Source organism: Rhinolophus sinicus, chromosome 4 (assembly GCF_057876585.1).
Source record: "Rhinolophus sinicus isolate RSI-liver-muscle chromosome 4, RSI-T2T, whole genome shotgun sequence".
Taxonomy (NCBI): Eukaryota; Metazoa; Chordata; class Mammalia; order Chiroptera; family Rhinolophidae; genus Rhinolophus; species Rhinolophus sinicus.
Window position 1 is genome coordinate 104868718 of NC_142504.1, and position 20557 is coordinate 104889274.

Sequence of the window (20557 nt, forward strand, 5' to 3'; positions counted from 1 at the left end):
ACTTTTTGTGAGTCCTTTCACTATAAATTGGCGAACTCAGAGGAAAAAAACATTTTCAAGTGTAAGTCATATAACCAGATGGTAAATTTGCAAGGTAATCCCCCCAGACTTCCAGAAGTCTACATTATAACAATAAAAATAATGTCTGAGTTCCTTGCCCTTTTGGCACCGCTACTGTTCAGGGTATATAATGGAAACTAAGCTAGAGCTGGCCACAAAGAAATCTAATTCAGAGCAAGAAATGACATTTGCATGGTAGGACAAGCGCATGCAAAACACAGTGGAGAGGAATTAAACTGCCAATGGCGACAGACACACATGATAAAAAGCAAGGAGACGTACATCATCATACAGCGGACTCCTGTTGAGGAAGATAAAGTTGGAATATTCTTAGTATATACCAAGAAGGAGGAGAAGAGACTCTAAGAAAAGAAAGATAGATATGTGAGTTACAAAATAGGCTGAACTAGTTATACATTCTGCCTTAAGTTACCCAGCACAACAGGACGTGCGTATACATGTGTAGTCATGTAACAGTTCATCTTAATATCACAAAACTGGAGGTGATATTAGAGAGAATTTTCTTGTTTTGAGATGAGCATAGCCCAGGTTGACATGGCATATTGGCAGCAGGATGAGGACAAGTATTCAGGTCTCCTGGTTTGGGAATTTTCATTAGATGTTCCTTATATAAGGCATAAAAAAGGACCAGGATTGAGACGTGTTAAGAGGGTTTGGTTCCACTTGCTTTAACACCAGGTACAACTGTATTTCTGCATGCTGGGACTGAATCTTGTCATTTGTGGGGACCTAGTGTCCTCCAACCAGCAAAAGGAACTTTGGAAGTCTCTAGGGAGGTTAGGAGGATGGTGAGACTCTGTTGGAACTTGGCTTCAATGCCAAATGTGTGACTCTGAGCTCACTCCAGGTCTCCCGGTGGTGACGTTCTAATAGATTTACCAAAGGCAATAAGGAAGCCCCAGAAAAAGGTGCTTAGGGGAGGGAGAACAATAGTCTCAAAACAAATACCTGAGTTCAACAGTGTATACCGAACTCAGCAGAATTTTTAACAGAACTTATTCAAGAAATATAGGAGAAGCAGAAGGAGAGGAAAAAACTCCCCCAAACTAAACACATGTAAAAGAAGGAAACAAGATAAATTCATCCATATGGAACTCGTCTTCCATGTGGCATTCTGTGAGTAGCGCTGTAATGCCTTCTCTCTCCTACCGAGGTGACTGTAAATTTTTTGAGGGCTGGGTCACAGCTGTAGTCATGGTGGAGTGCCTTTATTAAACAGCTGCTTTATGAAAGCCTAAGCAATGAAATCTGAAACAACTACCCTCAGAAATGTTCCTGCCATTTCTTCTCGAGCCATTCAAGTTGCATTGGCTGTCTGCACAAGACTCACTTTTGATCATGTTTACGTCGTTGGCCCCGTCTCCAATCGCCAGCGTGATGGCTTTCTTATACCTCTTCACCAGGTCTACCACCATGGCCTTCTGCTTGGGGGTGACCCGGCAGCAGATGACAGCGCTGCACTCGCAGGCCAGATCAACAAAGTTCTTCTGCCGCTGTTCTTTTCTAGCTTCCAGCCTCCTTTTGCTTTGCGTCCGAATTCGTCTTTCTTCTTCTGTCCTTGGGAACTTCAGCTTCAGAATGTTACCTGTCTTGGTCTTTTTCTCGAGAAGAATTTCATTCTGTGAAATCAGAGAGGGAAAGAATTACACGCATTTTCGTTTTTGTATCAAGGGTACCATTCTCAACATTTTGCTGATGTGAAGGGTCATTCTTGGGTTATATCATTGAGTGTAAAACATATTTACTATAAAAATTTAGAAAATACAAAAATATACAAAAAAGAAAATTTAAAATATCCATTCACCGATCAACCAGGTGTAATCACTGTTACCAGTCGGGCATAATTCCTTTCATATATCATATAATGTTAAGTCTTAAAACTTGGGAAACTGAACTTTCATTTATAGGCTAAGAGATTTTTAGATTGGCAGTTAATATGGGAAACCATCTCAAATGGGTCCATAATGAACTGCTTTAGTTTGAGACAAAGGCACAGATACACTGATGATACGTACCAACCAAGAACCAGTGATGATTAAGGCCCGGTTTCCGCCGGAAGGGAAAAAGGGTTCGTGCACAGGGGGTGCAAATTTTGCATAGACTCCACCTCTATTCCTCTGGTTTTCCATCCTCGTGTTAAGAAGAGCACTGGGAGAAAAGAAATTGAACTGTTTAAAGTACAAGGCCATGAATAGGCCCTGGACTGTGAGAAAATTTTGACATTTAATCTCTTTTTTAAATTGTGGTAAAAACACAACCTAAAAATTTTCATCTTTATTTCTAAGTGTACAGTTCAGTACTATTGAGTATATTCACATTGTTGTATAACCAGCCTCCAGAATTTTTTCATCTTTCAAAACTGAAACTCTGTGAAATAACTCCTCATTTCCCCCTCTCTCCAGTCCCTGGTACCCAATACTCTACTTTCTGTTTGTATGAATTTGACCACTCTAGATATATAGATGGAATCAGACAGTACTTGTCTTTTTGTGACTGGCTTATTTCTCTTAGCATAATGTCCTCAAGATTCATCCCTGCTGTGTAGCGTGGGTCACAATTTACTTCCTTTTGAAGGGTGGACAATATTCTATTGTATGGATGTAACACATTTCGTTTATCCCTTCACCCATCGGTGGACACTGGGCTTGCTTCCACCTCTTGGCAATTGTGAATAATGCTGCTATGAACATGGGTGTGCAAATATTCTCTTCAAGTCCCTGCTTTCAGTTTTTTGGGATTATACCCAGAAGGGGGATTGCTGGATCATATGGTAACTCATTTTTTTGAGGAACCACCATACTGTTTTCCATCGTGGCCGCACCACTTTACACTCCCCCAGCAGGGTACAAGGTTCCCAATTACTTCATATCATTGTCCACACTTGTTATATTCTGGTTTTTTTTTTTGGTTTTTTTTTTGAGAGTAGCCATCCTAAAGGGTGTGAGGTGGTATCTACTGTGGTTTTAATTTGTATTTCCCTAATTATTAGTGATGTTGAGCATCATTTCATATGCTTTTTGGTCATTTCTATATCCTCCTTGGAGAAATGTCTACTCAAATCCTTTGCCCATTTTTTAACGGGTAACATATAATCTTACTAAGTCTTAATTTCTCCACCATGGGGGCACTATGTACTTGATGCTTCATTATTTGCCAAAAACACTAAAGGAAGGTGTGGTGGAAAATGTGTTCACAAGCAACGGAAGAAAGACAACCTTAATCTGAATTATACTGGGGTGCACCCTACTGTATTATAGGCTACTGTTTGGCAGAAAGAAGCTTATTTCCACATAAAGTTATGTCTGCTTGAGAAATGCTCAATGCTTTCTATCAACACATTATTGAGAAGACCACATATAACATATTCATGTGATAGAAAAATGAGTCATGGGAATCTGGAGTGGAAGGGACTGTAAATATCTTAGCCAATCCATTCACATTACAAATAAGGGAATCAGGCCCTCAGAGATGATGTGATTTGCCTGCAGCAAGTTGACGGGAAAACTGGAATGAAGACTTGGGTCTCCCGACTCTCAGCCCAAGGCTTTCTTCATCACACGCTCACAGCCATTATTTTTCACCCTCAAGAACAAGTTTCTCAACCTTGACCCTATTGACGTCTTGGGCCAGGTAATTATTTGTTGTCTGTGTCTGTCCATTGGACTGTAGGATGTTTAGAGGCATCCCTGGCCTTTACCCACTAAAAGCCAATAGCACCTCTCCTACCGCATTGTGACAACCAAAGAAGACTCCAGACATTGCCAGATGTTTCACAGAAGGCAAAATTGCCTCCGATTGAGAACTTCTGCCCTAGAAGATTAGGTGTCTACTATCCTTTACCCACATTAATTTAATTTGCATTTTCAAGTTGAAAATAAAGAGTCATCAAGACAAATCAATACAAGGCTGGAAGAGAAAAAATATGAAGTTACCCATTCAAACCCTTCTACAGGAATCTTCCTTTCAGGAATCATCTAGAAAGATGATTCATCTCTCTATAAAGGTAAACTGAGATAAGAGCATAATAAAATTTTCTACTTGTATACATTTTATCTTCTAATCCAGCTCAGGGCTCAATTTTCAACACTTTCAAAAGACAGACAAGGAATTTGAGTCCCCCATCTATAAGAAATAAAACCGTATGGTAATTAACTAAATTACTTAAAACCAAGAAACAAGTAAACATATTAGTATGTATTGATCCATTGCTATTTTTCAAAACCTAAAAGCACAAAGAGGCATGGTTTATGTATCTCTATTCTAACAGATTTGATCTATTTAGATTATAAGGCTATTGATTTTGTCTAATTTAGCAGAGTGCCTAATACACGGGAAGGACTTGCAAAAGTTCTATCATCATCATTAGAAAGAAGGCTAATAACAATCATTAACTCCATCATCTCACCAGCAGAGGCAAGTGTATCTGTTAACAGCTTCATTTGGCCCTGTGACCGCCAGGGGGCGGTGTCAGAGGAAACCTCTTGAGGGATAAAAGGAATGGTCAAACCAGCAGCAAACATCCAGGTAACAGTGTAGCAGCACATTTTTGCTTCATAACAAGACAGGCGTTTTGCCTACACATTTCCAGATCTGCTGCAACTCTGACTTAGGGCAAACAAGTGTTTCAGCACAAGCTAAGCGTGGAAATATCCAGCCTGCCCAATCTAGACAAGACTACAGATGTCACCCACCCAAACATTTCCTTCCAGGCAGGATTGTGTGTGTGTGTGTGTGTGTGGGGGGGGGGGGGTGGTTTCTTCTGTTTTTCCTTTCAAAAGGTAAAATTTCTAGAAAAGACAATACATGAATATAATTCACATTAATTTTGAGTGATGTCACAGGCCCACTTCCTTTATCAGCAGACAAGCACTGAGGACTTCTAAGGAACAGAGAAAAATGGCACGAGGAAGGGCAAATAAAGTCCCCAAGTTTTCAGACAACATAAGGCCATGATACAACCATGATAACTCACAGCTGCCTGTTCTCTTGCTTCACTTAAACGTGAGGAAACCGAAGTGACACTCTAGCTCTAATTTCTCCAGATTTGCTGTGTTTACTGCACCTAGTCTTTATAAAAATGAGGTCCTAAATATTCTCATCCTGCAGGCCCTTTACTTACTTTATGTCTTCCCCATAGCAGATAGTGGTGTCTTCAGTTAGCAGTTCACAAGCAAATCCTATATTTTCAGCAGTTTCTGTAACAGAAAAAAAATTAAGTCAAATGTCATTCCTACTGATGAATTTAATAATTGACTTTATCTGGTGTGATATTTTTCAATTAACGAAATAACCAGATTCAATCAAATATGCTGTTCTTCTAAACAATGTACAGAAATCACATAAAGAAAAAAAATCCCTTTCTCTGCAATAAAATAAGCCTAAGTCAAAGTCTGGTTCGAGATGTTTTCAATAATAAAATGGGCTATATTATCAAATACGTTAACTGGTTATTTAATAAATCAATGCTCATTGAAATACTAAACACATTAAGTTCATGTGGTTTTAATCATTGTTACGGGGGCGAAAGGGTAACCATTTCCATCAACCCACACATGGGGCTCCTACTGGTGATTTTTTTCCATTTTCCCATCACCACCCACTGGTATTTGTTTACAGTCAGGGCTGTGCTTCCCTTAGCTTATCAGAGTGTGTAACCCACTGATGCTGTCAGAGCAAGAGAAACTATCTGGTTTCCCAGGGGCTGCTTGTGGAGCAAAATATCAACACCAGACAACACTGTTGAGCTCTGAAAATCTTCCCTTGGGTCTAAAACTTTAATTATAATTTTCAAGGAATAAAATGGGCAAGAAAACAAAAGTTGCTATTCCGTGTTTCGTAGAATTCTAACCTATGCCCAACAAGTGGCAAAGCGCTGGGAAGGACAGAAGGGATGAGAAGGATGGCCTTGCAGGACAGCAGCCTATGTCTGTTGGAGAGATGACTAATCACAAGCAGCAAGACTCGACCAGGAGTCCAATTATATGGAATAATTGGAGTTTCGGGAAGGGTGCAGTCAGGGTGGGCTGGAGTACGAGAAAGGTTTCTTAGGGAAAGCGTCTATTCTCAAAGAAATGGATAGAGTTTGTGCAGGATGGGAAGCCTAAGAAAGGTCTTCTTGGGCAAGGGAAACAGGAGCTGTGAATATCTCTCAGTGAACAGATACATTTCCCTACACAATGAGTTACCTTTTTTGTCTCCAGTAAGCACCCAGATCTTAATGTCAGCTTTTGCAAGTTTTGAGATAGTTTCTGGGACTCCATCCTGTAGCTTGTCTTCAATAGCTGTAGCTCCCAATAGCTGAAATGTACATTTAAAAAAAAAAGAAAAAAAAGAATGAGAAAATAAGCCAAAAATGTTCTGTAATAGCTGTTTGCCGACCTGCAAACAGAAGGCTTACACCACCGCTGGTGCTCCACTGGGGATCATGGCCAGTGTTAACAGAGAAGGTTGCCATGCTTCGCACCGCAAACCAAAACAGCCAAAACCTGTTTTCTTCAAGTAATTTACCAAGACAAAAAAATGCAAGTACAACATCAAGGACATTAAAAATACACTTTCATTGTGCATATGTTACTTTACGCAGACATAAGCTAATTCTTGCTAAAGCTCAATACTATTTGTTGAATATTTCCCATTAATCTATACTCTACAGACAGTAAGTATCAAACTGAAAATTTTCATTTACAAATGGTAAATTTTTCTTGTTTCAAGATTTTGCAAAATATAAAACGTTTCAATAATTCTCACAAAATACTAAGTATATACTGACTTGTTATTGTGTAAAAATCATAATGAATTTTAATAAATAACAAAAATAATAAAATCAGAATAAAACATTTTTTAACGTTTTCTGTTTTTTGGTATCTCATATAGCAATTTCTATGTTGCTTATGGAACAAAAGAAATTCGTACGACCTAGTTCCATTGTATCAGTTTCAAATGCTGAGGTTAAAATGATCTTTTAGGGTCGGCCCGGTGGCTCAGGCAGTTGGAACTCCGTGCTCCTAACTCCAAAGGCTGCCGGTTCAATTCCCACATGGGCCAGTGGGCTCTCAACCACAAGGTTGCCAGTTCAATTCCTCGAGTCCCACAAGGGATGGTGGGCTCTGCCCCCTGCAACTAAGATTGAACATGGCACCTTGAACTGAGCTGCTGCTGAGCTCCCGGATGGCTCAGTTGGTTGGAGCGCATCCTCTCAACCACAAAGGTTGCCAGTTCGATTCCTCAACTCCCGCAAGGGATGGTGGGCTGCGCCCCCTGCAACTAGCAACGGCAACTGGACCTGGAGCTGAGCTGCGCCCTCCACAACTAAGACTGAAAGGATAACAACTTGAAGCGGAATGGCACCCTCCATAGCTAAGATTGAAAGGACAACAACTTGACTTGGAAAAAAGTCCTGGAAGTACACACTGTTCCCCAATAAAGTCCTCTTCCCCTTGCCCAATAAAATCTTTAAAAAAAAAAAGGTCTTTTAAGCATGGTATCAAAATTAAGAAAACTGAAATTTCTAATTCTGTTTAGAAGATCAGTGAAAATGTTATGAAGGTGAAAACTCACAATTAAGTCTTTTTCAATCTCCTCATATACTTTATCAAGGGCTTCGTCCCGGTTGGTTGAAGCCACACTGGCAGCCATAAACTTTTTATTCCATTCTTCATAGTCTTTTTCTTCAATTTCCTTGTAGCAAAGGCACAGGGTCCTAAGAGTCTCATTTGCAAAGATCTGTTTTATTTAAAAGACAATCCATCCACACAAAAGATAGTTAACTTTGTGTAATTCAAGATCAAGTTTGAAATCTTACTTGAAATAATAAAATAGGAGAGTTTAAAAAGAGACCACGAAAAAGCTCGGATTCGTACAAATATATTTTATAGAGATTAAACAAATGCTTTGTTTTTTAAGTCTCCTTGGGATCCTAGGACTGTATTTCTAAGTTCCCAAATTAGTTAAAAAGAGATGTCTATCTTTCTTCTAAATCAAGTCACTAGAGTGAAGAAGACCTTTTTCTCTTAATGATTAAGAAAAGAACGGAGGATGGGAGCTGCTTTGGGGTGCTACTGATGTAAACACAGAACTGACAACTTTATAATTTGTTCCCACAAACTGTTACAAGTCCAATCAACTATGAACTCTCAACTGAGCATTGTTTCCTCAAACCAATTCTGAAATACATGAGCCACTGTTAAAGCTGAGATGAAACATTTTAATGCAAAAGAGTGTCTGGAAATTTTAATCATGGTGAACGGATTTAAACTATTTTAAATAGTTTAAATATGAACCACTAAAAACATTTCATTACTTCACCGTCACATTTGTCTAGCCATGATGGCAGAACTGGTTCACCTAGCTAAGTGTTTGCTTTCAAAGATTCTTTGGAAGGTTCTGCATTTGTTTGATTAAATTGCCATTGTTCATATCCTCATGGAAAATTACCCGTTGCAACTGCTTCAACAACATATCTAAGCTTAAAATGTGACCCCAATTAGCAAACAGCATATTCCTCAGGCTTCTTTCTGAAGGAGCTTCGGCTGGCTCCAAAGCTCAAGCAGACCCTTGAGGTAAAGGAAAGAGACCACCCTTTATTAAGCACTTACTAAGTGCTGGGAACTGTGCAAGATGCTTTCCCTTGCAACAACCCTCCAGGATATGAATTATCCTCTTCCTATTTCATATAGGCAATTGATTAATCTGAGACATCAAGCAATTTCCCAAGGGACACAAAGCAAGCAAAGAGGCAGAACTGGGACACCAACCAGGTCTGCCGGATAGCCTCCACACTTTTTTGCCATCTTTATATAGCACCAAAACAACATGAGGATTGGTAGGCAGTCCCACAAGAGACATTCCCAGAAGCATTCTGAATAATTGCAGTATCACGGGATTAAGTACATAGTCCTCTCAGAATACAAGTTGGAAGTAGCGAAGACCAAACTGATTCACTCTCCAAAGTATCAGAACTCAATTATCTAACATACTGCTTTGTCATGCCCCATCACATACGGATGCTTTCTTTCCTTCGATATACACCAGGAGGTTGGTGGAGTTCTGGGGGTCCACACAGATATTAAGACTACAGCTCAGTATGGTTATGTAGCTTGCTCAAGATCACTGGAAGAGAGACTAGTCATTCCCTGGGCCCATCCGCAGAGTCTGCCAACCTAGATGCTGGGAAAGGGCACCCTGATAAACTTCCAGGAAGTCAGGAGCAGGGACAGAAGAGGAACCAGCCTGCCATATTGCTACTGTGGTGCCCTTTCCACTCAACCACACCAGGACAAAGGATCAGCAAGTAACATACAGCTTTGTCTCGAGCCTAAGAAACAGTACCAGAAAGTAAGTTTGGAATTTGTAGCATAAAGTGTGAAAGTGAGACTTACATCCAGGGCATCCTGCGTCTCTTGTTTTATCGGACTCATTTGATGTAACCGTTCATAAATGACAGTGTCAGCACCTTTACAATAAAGCCTGATATTGCCTTCCGGGGTTCTTACTAGTAGCAAGGGAAGGAAAAACAAATCACAAAGTTAGGTTTGATTTCTTAACAGAAAACTACATTGATAAAGTTAATTTGAAGTGTTGTTGTGCACATAATTCACCATTAATTTAAAATCATCAGTGCACCTACAAAAATGTTGCTCTCAACAACGCTGGTAAACCACTTTCTGTATAGAATAGTGAAAAAAAATAAGAAAAAATTCCTTCCGTTTTCTGTATCCTTACTTATTCTTTCAAGCCAATACTTATTGACTCTCTGGTACATTCCATGTCCTGTGCCAGCTAAATGTCTTCCATAGAGCCTTCTCTGTGCATGCCAACTTCTTACCTATAAAACTATAACACTACTGCCTTTAATTCTCAGGCCATCATGACCATTTTCTTGGATTTTTTTGATCTGTGAGTAATTTAACTGTAAGTCTGTGCCTCATAGCTAAGTCGAGTTTAAGTTCTCCAAGGTAGATGCCAGGCATGTTAATAAGCCTAGATCAGTGCTAGGCACACAGAAACCACTCAGCAAAATAGGCCTAGTCAGAATTCAGTAGACAGTTAACCCTTTATTTGTTACTGGTTAAAAATGCAATCTCATAGTAGAGAAATCTTCTGGACACCACCCAAATGAATGATCAAAAGCTAACATCTCTGATAATCATATGCCTTCTGATGTGATACCCTGTTTCCCCGAAAATAAGACCTAGCTGGACAATCAGTTCTAATGCGTCTTTTGGAGCAAAAATTAATATAAGACTCAGTCTTATATTATACTATATTATATTATATTATATCATATAAGACCCGGTATCATATCATATCATATCATATCATATCATATCATATCATATCATATCATATCATATCATATCAGACTCGGTCTTCTATTATACTAGTAAAATAAGGGTCTTACATTAATGTTTGCTCCAAAAGGTGCATTACAGCTGATATTCTGGCTAGGTCTTAGTTTCGGGGAAACAGGGCATGCTGGACAGCACACAGCACCAATCTATGTAACATGACCTGAAATGCATTACCTGAATATAATCATGAGGGAATATCAGGTTTTCTACAAAATAACAAGCCTGCGCCTTTCAAAAATGTCAGTATATGAAAGATTTTAAAAGGGCTGAGGATCTTTTTTAGATTAAAGGAGACCAAAGTAACAATCACCTAATGCAATGTATGATCGTGGGTTACATTCTGAATAGAAAAAACAGAAAAACAAAGGAAGGAATGGAGTGAGACGGGTAATGGGGGTGAGGGGGTGAGGAAGGAAATTCCTGGTAAAATTTGAAAACATTTCATAGATTAGATAATACTATTGTATTACATTAAAATTTCTGATTCTGATCACTGTTCTATACATATATATACATATATATATATATATGTATACATATATATGTGACTGTTTCTGTTCTTAGGAAATACTTACTTAATTATTTAGGGGGAAAAGGCATTAGAGCTGTTTACTCTCAAATGGTTCAGACAAGAACCTCTGTATAATGAACCTGACAAAAGACTAGGTGGCCAGTGCTAACAGCTGGTGAACATGGAAGAGAGTACAGTTCTCCAAACCAGTCTGGCAATTTCCCCGTAAGATTTCAATCATTTCACATTATGAACTTAAAAACTTTCAATGTTAGGAAGTAATCATCTTCCCTACGTGATGGCCTGTTGTGATGTGCCTGGCCTGGAGGGATGATTTGGGTTCAGAAGCACATCCTTGCTTCTCTCAGAACCGCCCCCCTACTGTGTTCTCCCATCCCGGACATCAGGTATAGAGTGGAGGTGTGTGGAGGGGCTCACAAGGTAAGAGCTCATGAGGGCAGTGCTGCAAGCTGTCCAGCTGCCGCTTGGAGCATGTGACATCTGCCACCCCAGATTCAACAGCTGACAGCCCATATCGTTGAATGTTAACATTTGCAGGATTCAGATACATGGCAATTGTCCCTGTGGATAATGGGCCATGGGCAGAAGAAAGGAAAAAACACTTATTTCAGTAAGTCTGTGGAAATCTCCTAGGAGCCAAGAAGTTCATTCATAGGCAGCTTTGTCCTGGTGTCGCTAAAGAAAATGTGCAACAGGCAGCCTCGAAGTGAGTGATTCACAGACACCCTCTTCAGAGAGACCTACCAATGATAGACATTCGCTTGCGGTCACTGTTGAAGTCCAAAATGGCAAGAACGTTGTAGGTCCTCTCAGTGCCCAACTCACTGATGGTGATCGTGTTCTGGGTCCGGGCGAGGAAGGCAAAGCCAAAGTTCCTGGCGGCGCTTACCAGAGCGCCTTCATCCGGAGAGGCCGCCTGGTAGTTGAGCTGACCTAACAATGGGGGCAGAAGACAAAAGCACACAAGCTGTAACGCCACCAAGAGTCCAGGTGGGGAGTGAGGATGTGCTGATTGCACGGCCCAAACAGCCCCAAGATGAGTCATTGACTCCTAAAGGGTGTGCCGACATGAATACCTTTTAAACTTTAAAGATTTCTACTTATAAACATAAACTAGAAGTTAAAAAGAATTGACCAAGAATAGGAGAAATATTCCCATAATCCCACCATTCAGAGGAAATAACACTGCTGACATTTTGTTATAATTCCTTGCAGTCCTTTTGAAAAGGCCTATTTTTGCAATAGTTTCCATCATACTGAATCTACATTTATATCCTGATTATTTTAACATTATATTTTAGCATGCTGCTATAGCTTTAAAAATGCTTTCTAAACCTTATTTTAATGAAAGGAAACATGGCACCGTTTCACTGTTACCGGCCTTTAATTCATTTCCAAAATTTTTGCTCTCAAAAATAACACTGTAATAATGTCCTTTTCATGTGTGTATAAAGGTTTTTCTGACTTTATTGTCTAAGGACAGCATCCAAGTAGTGAAAATACTGAGCTAGAGAATCCTGACAATTTTTAAGCCTGTTGGTATATATTACTCATTTGTTTTCCAAAAGGGTTATACCAGTTTATCTTCCCTCTAGAAGAGTGTGATAACCTCACCTTAACTATATTCTCATATTAAAGAAAAAAAGCAACTCACAATTTGTTCATCTGTTCAGTATCTTGATGTTTTAAAAGTTAAATAATGGGGGCGGCCGGTTAACTCAGTTGGTTAGAGTGCGGTGCTCTTAACAACAAGGTTGCCAGTTCGATTCCCACATGGGCCACTGTGAGCTGCACCCTCCACAACTAGATTGAAACAACTACTTGACTTGGAGCTGATGGGTCTTGGAAAAACACACTTAAAATAAATAAACAGTTTTAAAAAATTTTTTAAAAAGTTAAATAATGGAAAACTGCCTTCTAGTCGTAACTACATTTTGACAACAGGAACAGAACTCACCATGTTGAGTGAAAAATAGTCAGACATACAAGCATACATATGTGATCCCATTACGTTAGGGCCAACGCTGACAAAGCTAACCAGCGCTATTCCAAGTCAGGACAGTAGTTACCCTCGGAGGGGCAGTGGCTGGAAGGGAACACAAAAGGGACTGCTAGGGGACTGACAACGTTGTGTTTTTCAAAATCTAGTGCTCACGACAAGGGAGTAGAATTCAGTTTGTGAAAATTCACTGAGCCATATGCTTGTCTCCATACACATGTTCACTTCAGTGAACAGCTTGAAAAGTACTTTGCCTATCGAAGATTTTCTATTTTGCTACTCTAGTTCTTCTGCCTCGAAGCAGGAAAAAAAAAAAGGCATTTCTATGGGCAGATGAATTTGACAAGAAAAGCCATTTAGTTTTGCAACAAGGTTTGACCAGGATGCAGGCCAGGGATGGATGGGCAGCTTTTCCCACCCTCAGTCCCTGTGGAAGGGGAGACGACTCCGGGGTGAAGGGCTGCAGGTAAAGCTGAACACCCCTTCCCTCCCCCCTTCCTTCACATACCTGCGCAGATGGTTCATTCTAATGAAGTCTACATTAATCACTTCCCAATGAGTAATTAAAGATGATACTTTAGGTTCTCTCCCTCTCTATTTGTTCACCCAGAAAGTCACACAGCAGAAGTTACGAATGTACTTGCTAAAATAGCCATTCTACAAACATACGCACACACCAGAGGGCAAAACATTTAACCAGAGCTAAACAAGCAGCAGTGAGAACACAGCACCCCCACCCACCAAGCTTAGCTGGCACAGAGATACGTATATTGCATCATACTGATGGCAAACTTATTTCCAACACAAGAAACAAAATGATAAAAGGTGACCAAGTTCCCATGAGTAAGACAATCATATCTGGAGCAAACACTGATATTTTTATCATTAAAAAACACCAAACCTTCCATTTTGTTCTACGAATGGAACCACAGAACTCGAGGCTAATAGAGTTGGGAGGAGGAGCCTCGGAGACCTGGCCCAAATCCCAACTTTATGTTTGCAGGAGAAAACCTGGACTGAAAAAGAGCCCTCTGAAACCATTTCTGAAAAAAACTACTGCACACTCAGAGACAACCAGAGAGAACGTCTTTTCTTTTATGGACTAATTCACGGATCATGAAACTGACGCTCAACCTACGCACCCCATTTCTCATCAGTCCGGTTCCATAGCTCCCTGTGGTTGGTAACAGCACTTCTAGTCTCCTAGTCCCCAGCTTTGAAACAAGTTAGCTTCCAGACAACTCTTTCCCCTCAGTCATCTCTCCCCCTTCAAATCACTTGCCGAATGTCCCCCACCTTCATGGCTTCCTCAGCCTTCCCAAAGACCCCCCAATCCAGGCTCTCAGCTTCTGCACCGAGCTTCCATGTCTCCCCGTTCCAACCTCCTACAAAATACAGCTCTCTAATCATGGCACATCCCAACTTAAAGACCTTTAGATAAAGAAAAGACCTCCAACTCTTTCACACTCTGTTCTCACATGGACTCTGAGGGAGGCAGGAGTCTAAGGTGGCCCCAAGGTTCCTACTCCCCTGGTGTACACACACCTTCTTCCAGTTATTCAAACAAACACTAATCTAGGTACTAACAGGACGGGATTTTGCAGGAGTAATCAAGATCCAAATCAGTTGACCTTCAGAATGCCTCTGGGTATTCCCAACTAATTAGGTCAATCATTAAAAGGGACAGGGCTCTTCCTAGTGAGAGAAATTTGATGCATGAAAGGGGTTTGATGGAAGGGAGAGTCTCCACTGCTGGCTTTGAAGATGGAGGGAACCATGTGACAAGGAGGGGCAGAGAGCAGCCCCAGCTGACAGCCAGCAAGGAAATGGAGACCTCAGTCCTATAACCACAGAGAACTGAATTTGGCCACAACCACACCTCTTTTAACCTCCTGCATCTGGAAATCTAACTTGTCTCCATTCTCAGTGACTAGAGCAATTGTTTGTCACATACAGCTTGGAAGAGGATGCTGAGCTCCAGATGGGAACATGGGCTGTCCTTGATTTTAATGAGATCCTGAGCAGAGAATCCACTCGTGCCATGGCCAGATTTATGATCAAAAGAACTGTGAGCTAATGAATGTGTGTTTTCAGCCACTGAGTTGTAACTGGTAACAGAGCATAGAAAACCAATGTAGCCTCTCCACACTTCACCTGCTTTGTGCCTGGCGTGTAGTCAACACTCGGGCCACACAAACCGTCTGTTGAACTAGTCAGATGTGTTGGCAACATATGAGTTTCCCCTCTCTCTTATCAATGTTTTACATAGTAAAAGGCTAACCCATTCTCCATTGTTCTTTAAAAAGGGAGACAGTGAGAGCAGAAGAGCAAAGGCACACCATCATGGTAGAAGGCTGAGTTTTAACCACTTAGGCGGCTCCTTGTGCTTCCTGGGTCTAAATTTCAACACCTATAAAACTTGGAGGAGTGGTCTCAAAGGTCCCTTCCAAGGGAAACTTTCAAGGTACGTTTTGTATCGAAGCCAAACCAATTTCTATTTTAACCTCCTGCACTTAGAAATCCAACTTGTCTCCATTCTCAATGGCTAGAACATTTGCCTAGAGTTTGCCTATCATATGCTGTGTGAGGAAGGATCCCTCAGGATGGTAAACTCTGCCTCAGCGGACAGTGGGACAAAGAGCTGCCCAATGTCAGGTGGGAAGAGACTTTGAACTCCAACCTTCTTCCTGCATCACAGAGGAAGCTGGTGCTCAGACAGGTACCCTGGTCTGTACTGTGCGTTATGAGAGGAACCCAAACTGGGACGGCCCATCTCCAGCACACAGTCCAGAGCTCTTCCCATTAATATCCCAGAGGAGAAAGAAGAAAATAGAGACCATACGATTAATGAACATTTGCCTAAGTTGGCTGGTTAGCTCTAAAAATGACACTACCAGATGTTCAAAAAAGGGGAAAAAAATGTAGAATCATTTACTAGTAATGACTCAAAACCTAAGAGGACCAAGTTGCTTAAACAAATCATCCTTGCTCCTTATTGCATGAGTAAAATGTGCTTAGCGAGTCAGAGAGACTTTGACCTCTGCTTTGGTCATTGGTGACATAGCATGATCCCTTTCTATCTTCCCCACTTTGCCAGCTATCAGCCCTTTCCATGAATCTACCCCAATTTGAGTTCTGCTGTTATCTTCCTTTATTGCACTATTAGATTCACCAGTGGAGAATGGGTTCCTTTGAAACATGCTGCAAGATATCACCTACAGCTTTTACACACTTAGTGTTTATGCATATCCCTTCTCTAGAGTTTAATATGTATCACATATGAAACTTCAGGATCAGAAACAGAGGGACCTTTATATACAGAAACATGCCAACAGAATTGCTTTTGCTCTTTCCACAATGTATATGTCTATTTATATAATTTGTCATTATGTTCACATTTGAGGAAATGACTAGCTTTCACTGACACTGGACAAACTGCACAAACTGCATTTAAGAATTCTGCAAAGGAGTGTACAAGTCATGTTTGCTTGTTCCCATGCAAATGTACATTAATTCTGCTTCTGCAAATGAGAAAGGCACGCGAAGGAGGCCTCAGCTTTGGCTGGTATTATTTCAAACACTAGACAGATCTGAATCCAGGAAATAAAAGTTTATCTCAGAAAGTATCTTGTAGAAAAGATGGCCCAAGTTTAAACTCCACTTACGATCCAGATAAGGTTTGACTCTTCACTCTCAATAAACGTCAAGTAACAATACAGTGGGAAGATTTTGATTCTTCTATGATAATTCAAGAGGTAACCATTTCTTTCAGTGATAAGATTTCATTTACAGAGTGATAAACACAGCTGGAGCTATAGCTATAGAGATGATGTAAATTTTCAGAGGCCAAGACCTTGTTTCATGCTTTGCTACCCCATTTACTTAGTGGCAGGTACTCACAAGTATTCATTGCTTGAGTGAAAATGAGACAAATCTGTCCTGCATATTCTTTGATATGCATTTGAATCTCAAGCACAAGTTACCTGTACACTAAAAAAATGGTCTCCAGTGTCTGAGGTGCGAGAAGGGCACTCACCATCAATTCTGTCCACCATGACCGTGTGACAAGCTGCAAGCAGGAAGAAGAACTGTCGCACTTCCGGCTCTTTCCCTGACTGGATTTGCTCAATGAGATAATGGTCATGAAACTCAAACTTTCCATCAGCATATATATTCCAGCTAAAATCAACTTCCTAAAGAAGTGGAAAAGGAAAAGAAAACATGGTTTTAAGAAAACAACAACTTGGGCTTAGCAAATGATATGAACTTTTCTTCGAAACCAAGACTTGATGCAAAAATCACTGTAGGATTGTAACACATTCTTAACTGTCAAAAGGCTCACACATGTCTTAAGACAAAAAGACACCCTGTCGTGGGTTGAATTGTGTTTCCCTCCCCCACCTCTTCACCCCCCAAAAAAAGATATGCTGAAGTCCTAACCCCTGGTACCTGGGAATGACCTTATTTGGAAACAAGGTCTCTGCAGATGTAATCAAGTTAAGATGAGGTTATACTGGATTGGGGTGGGTCCTAATCTAATGACCTTTATAAGAGTAGAGAAATTTGGACACACACACACAAGGAGAACACCATATGACAACAGAGGCAGACATTTGAGTGTTGCATCTATAAGCCAAGGAACACCAAGGACTGCACGCAACCACCAGAAGCTGGAAGAGGCAAGGAAGGATTCTTCCCTAGAGCCTTCAGAGGGAGCACAGCCCTGCTGACAACTTTGATTTCAGCCTTCTGGCCTCTAGGGCTATGAGAGAATAATTTCTGTTGTTTTAAGCCACCCAATTTGTGGTAATTCGTTATTGCAGCCCTAGGAATCTAAAACACAGCCCCAACAATTCCTTACATTAAAGGACTCACCTCTATTTTGCTATGAGTGTGCTGAGAAGCATCCCGATTGTCTCCTGAGAAAGAAACAGGACAAAACAAGTTGAGTCTCCACCTGTGTCCAGAGGTCTCTCCTCATCTCGCTTTGGGTCTACGGTGGTGGTTGTACAGATTGTTTCTGGACAGCCCTCGAGTTAAGAATGGTTTTTACACTTTCCAAAAATTGTAAAATAACAAGCAAAAATACAACTATGAAGACTATTTGATACAGTCCCCACATGGCCTGTAAAGGCTAAGCTATTTGCTATCTGGCTCTTTACAGAAGTTTGCTGACTCCTGGTCTAGAGTTTCAGATATACGTTCCTGTATACTAGAATCTCCTCTTGGGGCCAGAATCATGTCCATTGAAGTGTTTTAGCTACCCCAGCTCAGAAGGCACAGCCACTGGAGAACCACTTCCTCAACTCCCCAGCGTCCCACCTTCCTCACACATGCTTCTTATGTGAAAACAGTTTAAGGTTTTCGACAAGTGGAAGGCATATGGTGTTCTCATGGTTTTAAAAAATTGCATTAAGTCTTTATTTAAAAATTAGAGCACTCTAATTGAACACAGCATTAGCCTTAATATTTTTATAAATATACAGCACATTACAGAATATTAGAATGGAAATCAACTTAAAAAATAATTGTGGCAAAATATACATGACATAAAATTGACCATCTTAACCATGTTTAAGTGGACAGTTAGTTCATTGGCATTAAGTGGCAATTACTGTTGTGCAGCGATCACCACCATCCATCCGCTCAGCTCTTCATCTGGTAAAACTGAAACTTGGTTCTCATTAAACAGTAACTCCCCACTGCCCCCTCCCCTAAGCCCCCGGCAACCATCATTCTCCTTTCTGCCTCTACAAATTTGACTGTTCTAGATACCTCACATAAGTGGAATCAACGAGTATTTGTGCTTTTGTGACTAGCTTGTTTCACTTAGCATAATGTCCTCAAGGTTCTTCCATGTTATAGAATTTCCAGAATTTCCATCCATCCCAGAATTTCCTTCCAAGACTGAATAATCTTCCATTGTGTATATAGAGCACATTTTCTTTATCCTTCCATCCATCGATGGACACTTGGGCTGCCCCCACCCTTTAGCTACTGTAAATAATGTACCTGTGAACACGGGGGTACAGATATCTCTTTGAGTCCCCACTTTCAGTTCTTTTGGGTATACACCCAGAAGTGGGATTGCTGGATCACATGGTCGTGTTAAGTTTAATTTTTCGAGGATCATGTGCCTATGTCTGACTGCTAACCTCTCCCATCATGTGTTTCCACTGCCACCAGTGACACTGCTTCAGAACTCAGCCCACGGTGACCACAGGGCTCAGTACTAGGAGTGGTACTAGCAGTCCTGGGAAGGCAGGCTCTGGGCACACATGCCCAGGGATCGAATAATGGCTTCCGCTCACCGTATACTTGTCCGTTGATGCAGCACTTTTTAAAGGTCATGATATTTTGTGTGAGTGTTCCCGTCTTATCAGAGAAAATGTAATGGATCTGCCCCAGCTGCTCATTCAGCGTGGTGGTTCTCGCCTTTGCGGGCGTGTCCTTCTCAGGGTAATACATCTGCAGGTCCCAGTTGATGAAGTAACTCTGTCCAAGACGGATCACTTCCACACTAGGAAGACAAAAGATTACGCTCAGTAAAGTTCTCAGACATAAGTGGCAGGTAGTGGATTTTATCCCCATTTATGCTTAGAGGAGCAAATTGCTTATCTACAAAGACACAAGCCAGGTGCTCAGCCTCTATGTTTTCCTAACTAAACACATTTTACTCCAGCTTTAGGGCCAAAGCACCCTGTTCAATGTAATTTCCCACTCACCCCTGAGCACATCCAGCCATGGCCATGGTGCCCCAGTATAAACACAGCCCAGTGGGACAGGTGGCGTGGCAGCACTGCAGGTACTACGCGTGATGTGGCAATCCCTACTCTCTCGTCTCTCATTCTCCATCACACCCGGGGACAACTGGAATGGCCATGTTCACCTTTGCCCCGATTGTAGTGTAAAAAGAGTGAGGGTCACTAGGTTACAGACCCCTTGTGCTCTTGAGTAGGGAAGGGTTTTTGGCAAATAACCCTTAAATCATGATTCCACATTGTAAAAAATCATTTAGTATTTTTCTAAATTCTTATAAGGTTATATAATTCCAAAATAAGATATTCTAAGAGGATCACCTCATTTTAAAACTATAAGTGATTAAATATATCTCAGTTATAAGGAAACTGTTTACATATCCAATAACTATTAAGTGGGCAAAGGATGACTTATAACAAGTTAAACAGATGGGGAAATAACTCCTTCCTTCCCTCCTCCCATAAATATTTCCTGAGTGCCTACTATGTGCCAGGCACCATTTTTGGGTAAAGGGAGAGCATCAGTAAATAAAACAGGCAAAATCCCTACTCTCAGGCAGGTTACCTTCTAGTAGAATCAGACCAATAAATAAACCAGTAAATTATATATATATGTGTATATAATATATATATATATATATATATATATATATATACACACACACACACACACACATATATGTATGTAAATTATATATATATATATACACACACACATATATATGTATATATGTATGTATGTATCAGGTAGTGAGAATTCTCTGCAGAAAATCAAAGCAGGGTAAGGGGACATGGAGACCAACCAGGAATGGAAGTGATATTTAAGATAGAGTGGGTC

At 40.7% G+C, this 20557-nt stretch overlaps 1 protein-coding gene across 1 annotated transcript in view; it reads right to left on the reverse strand.

Moving 5' to 3' along the window:
- ATP8B1 (ATPase phospholipid transporting 8B1) overlaps positions 1–20557 on the reverse strand; it is a 114456-nt gene that overhangs the window by 10510 nt on the left and 83389 nt on the right. The window contains exons 13-22 of the mRNA XM_074339910.2: positions 19273–19481; positions 17837–17880; positions 16998–17154; positions 11707–11895; positions 9459–9571; positions 7639–7803; positions 6267–6378; positions 5201–5276; positions 2097–2229; positions 1412–1700 (exon numbers count right to left, since the gene is read on the reverse strand). Of these exons, the coding sequence (XP_074196011.1) occupies positions 1412–1700; positions 2097–2229; positions 5201–5276; positions 6267–6378; positions 7639–7803; positions 9459–9571; positions 11707–11895; positions 16998–17154; positions 17837–17880; positions 19273–19481 (1487 nt within the window). The remainder of the gene's footprint in view (positions 1–1411; positions 1701–2096; positions 2230–5200; positions 5277–6266; positions 6379–7638; positions 7804–9458; positions 9572–11706; positions 11896–16997; positions 17155–17836; positions 17881–19272; positions 19482–20557) is intronic.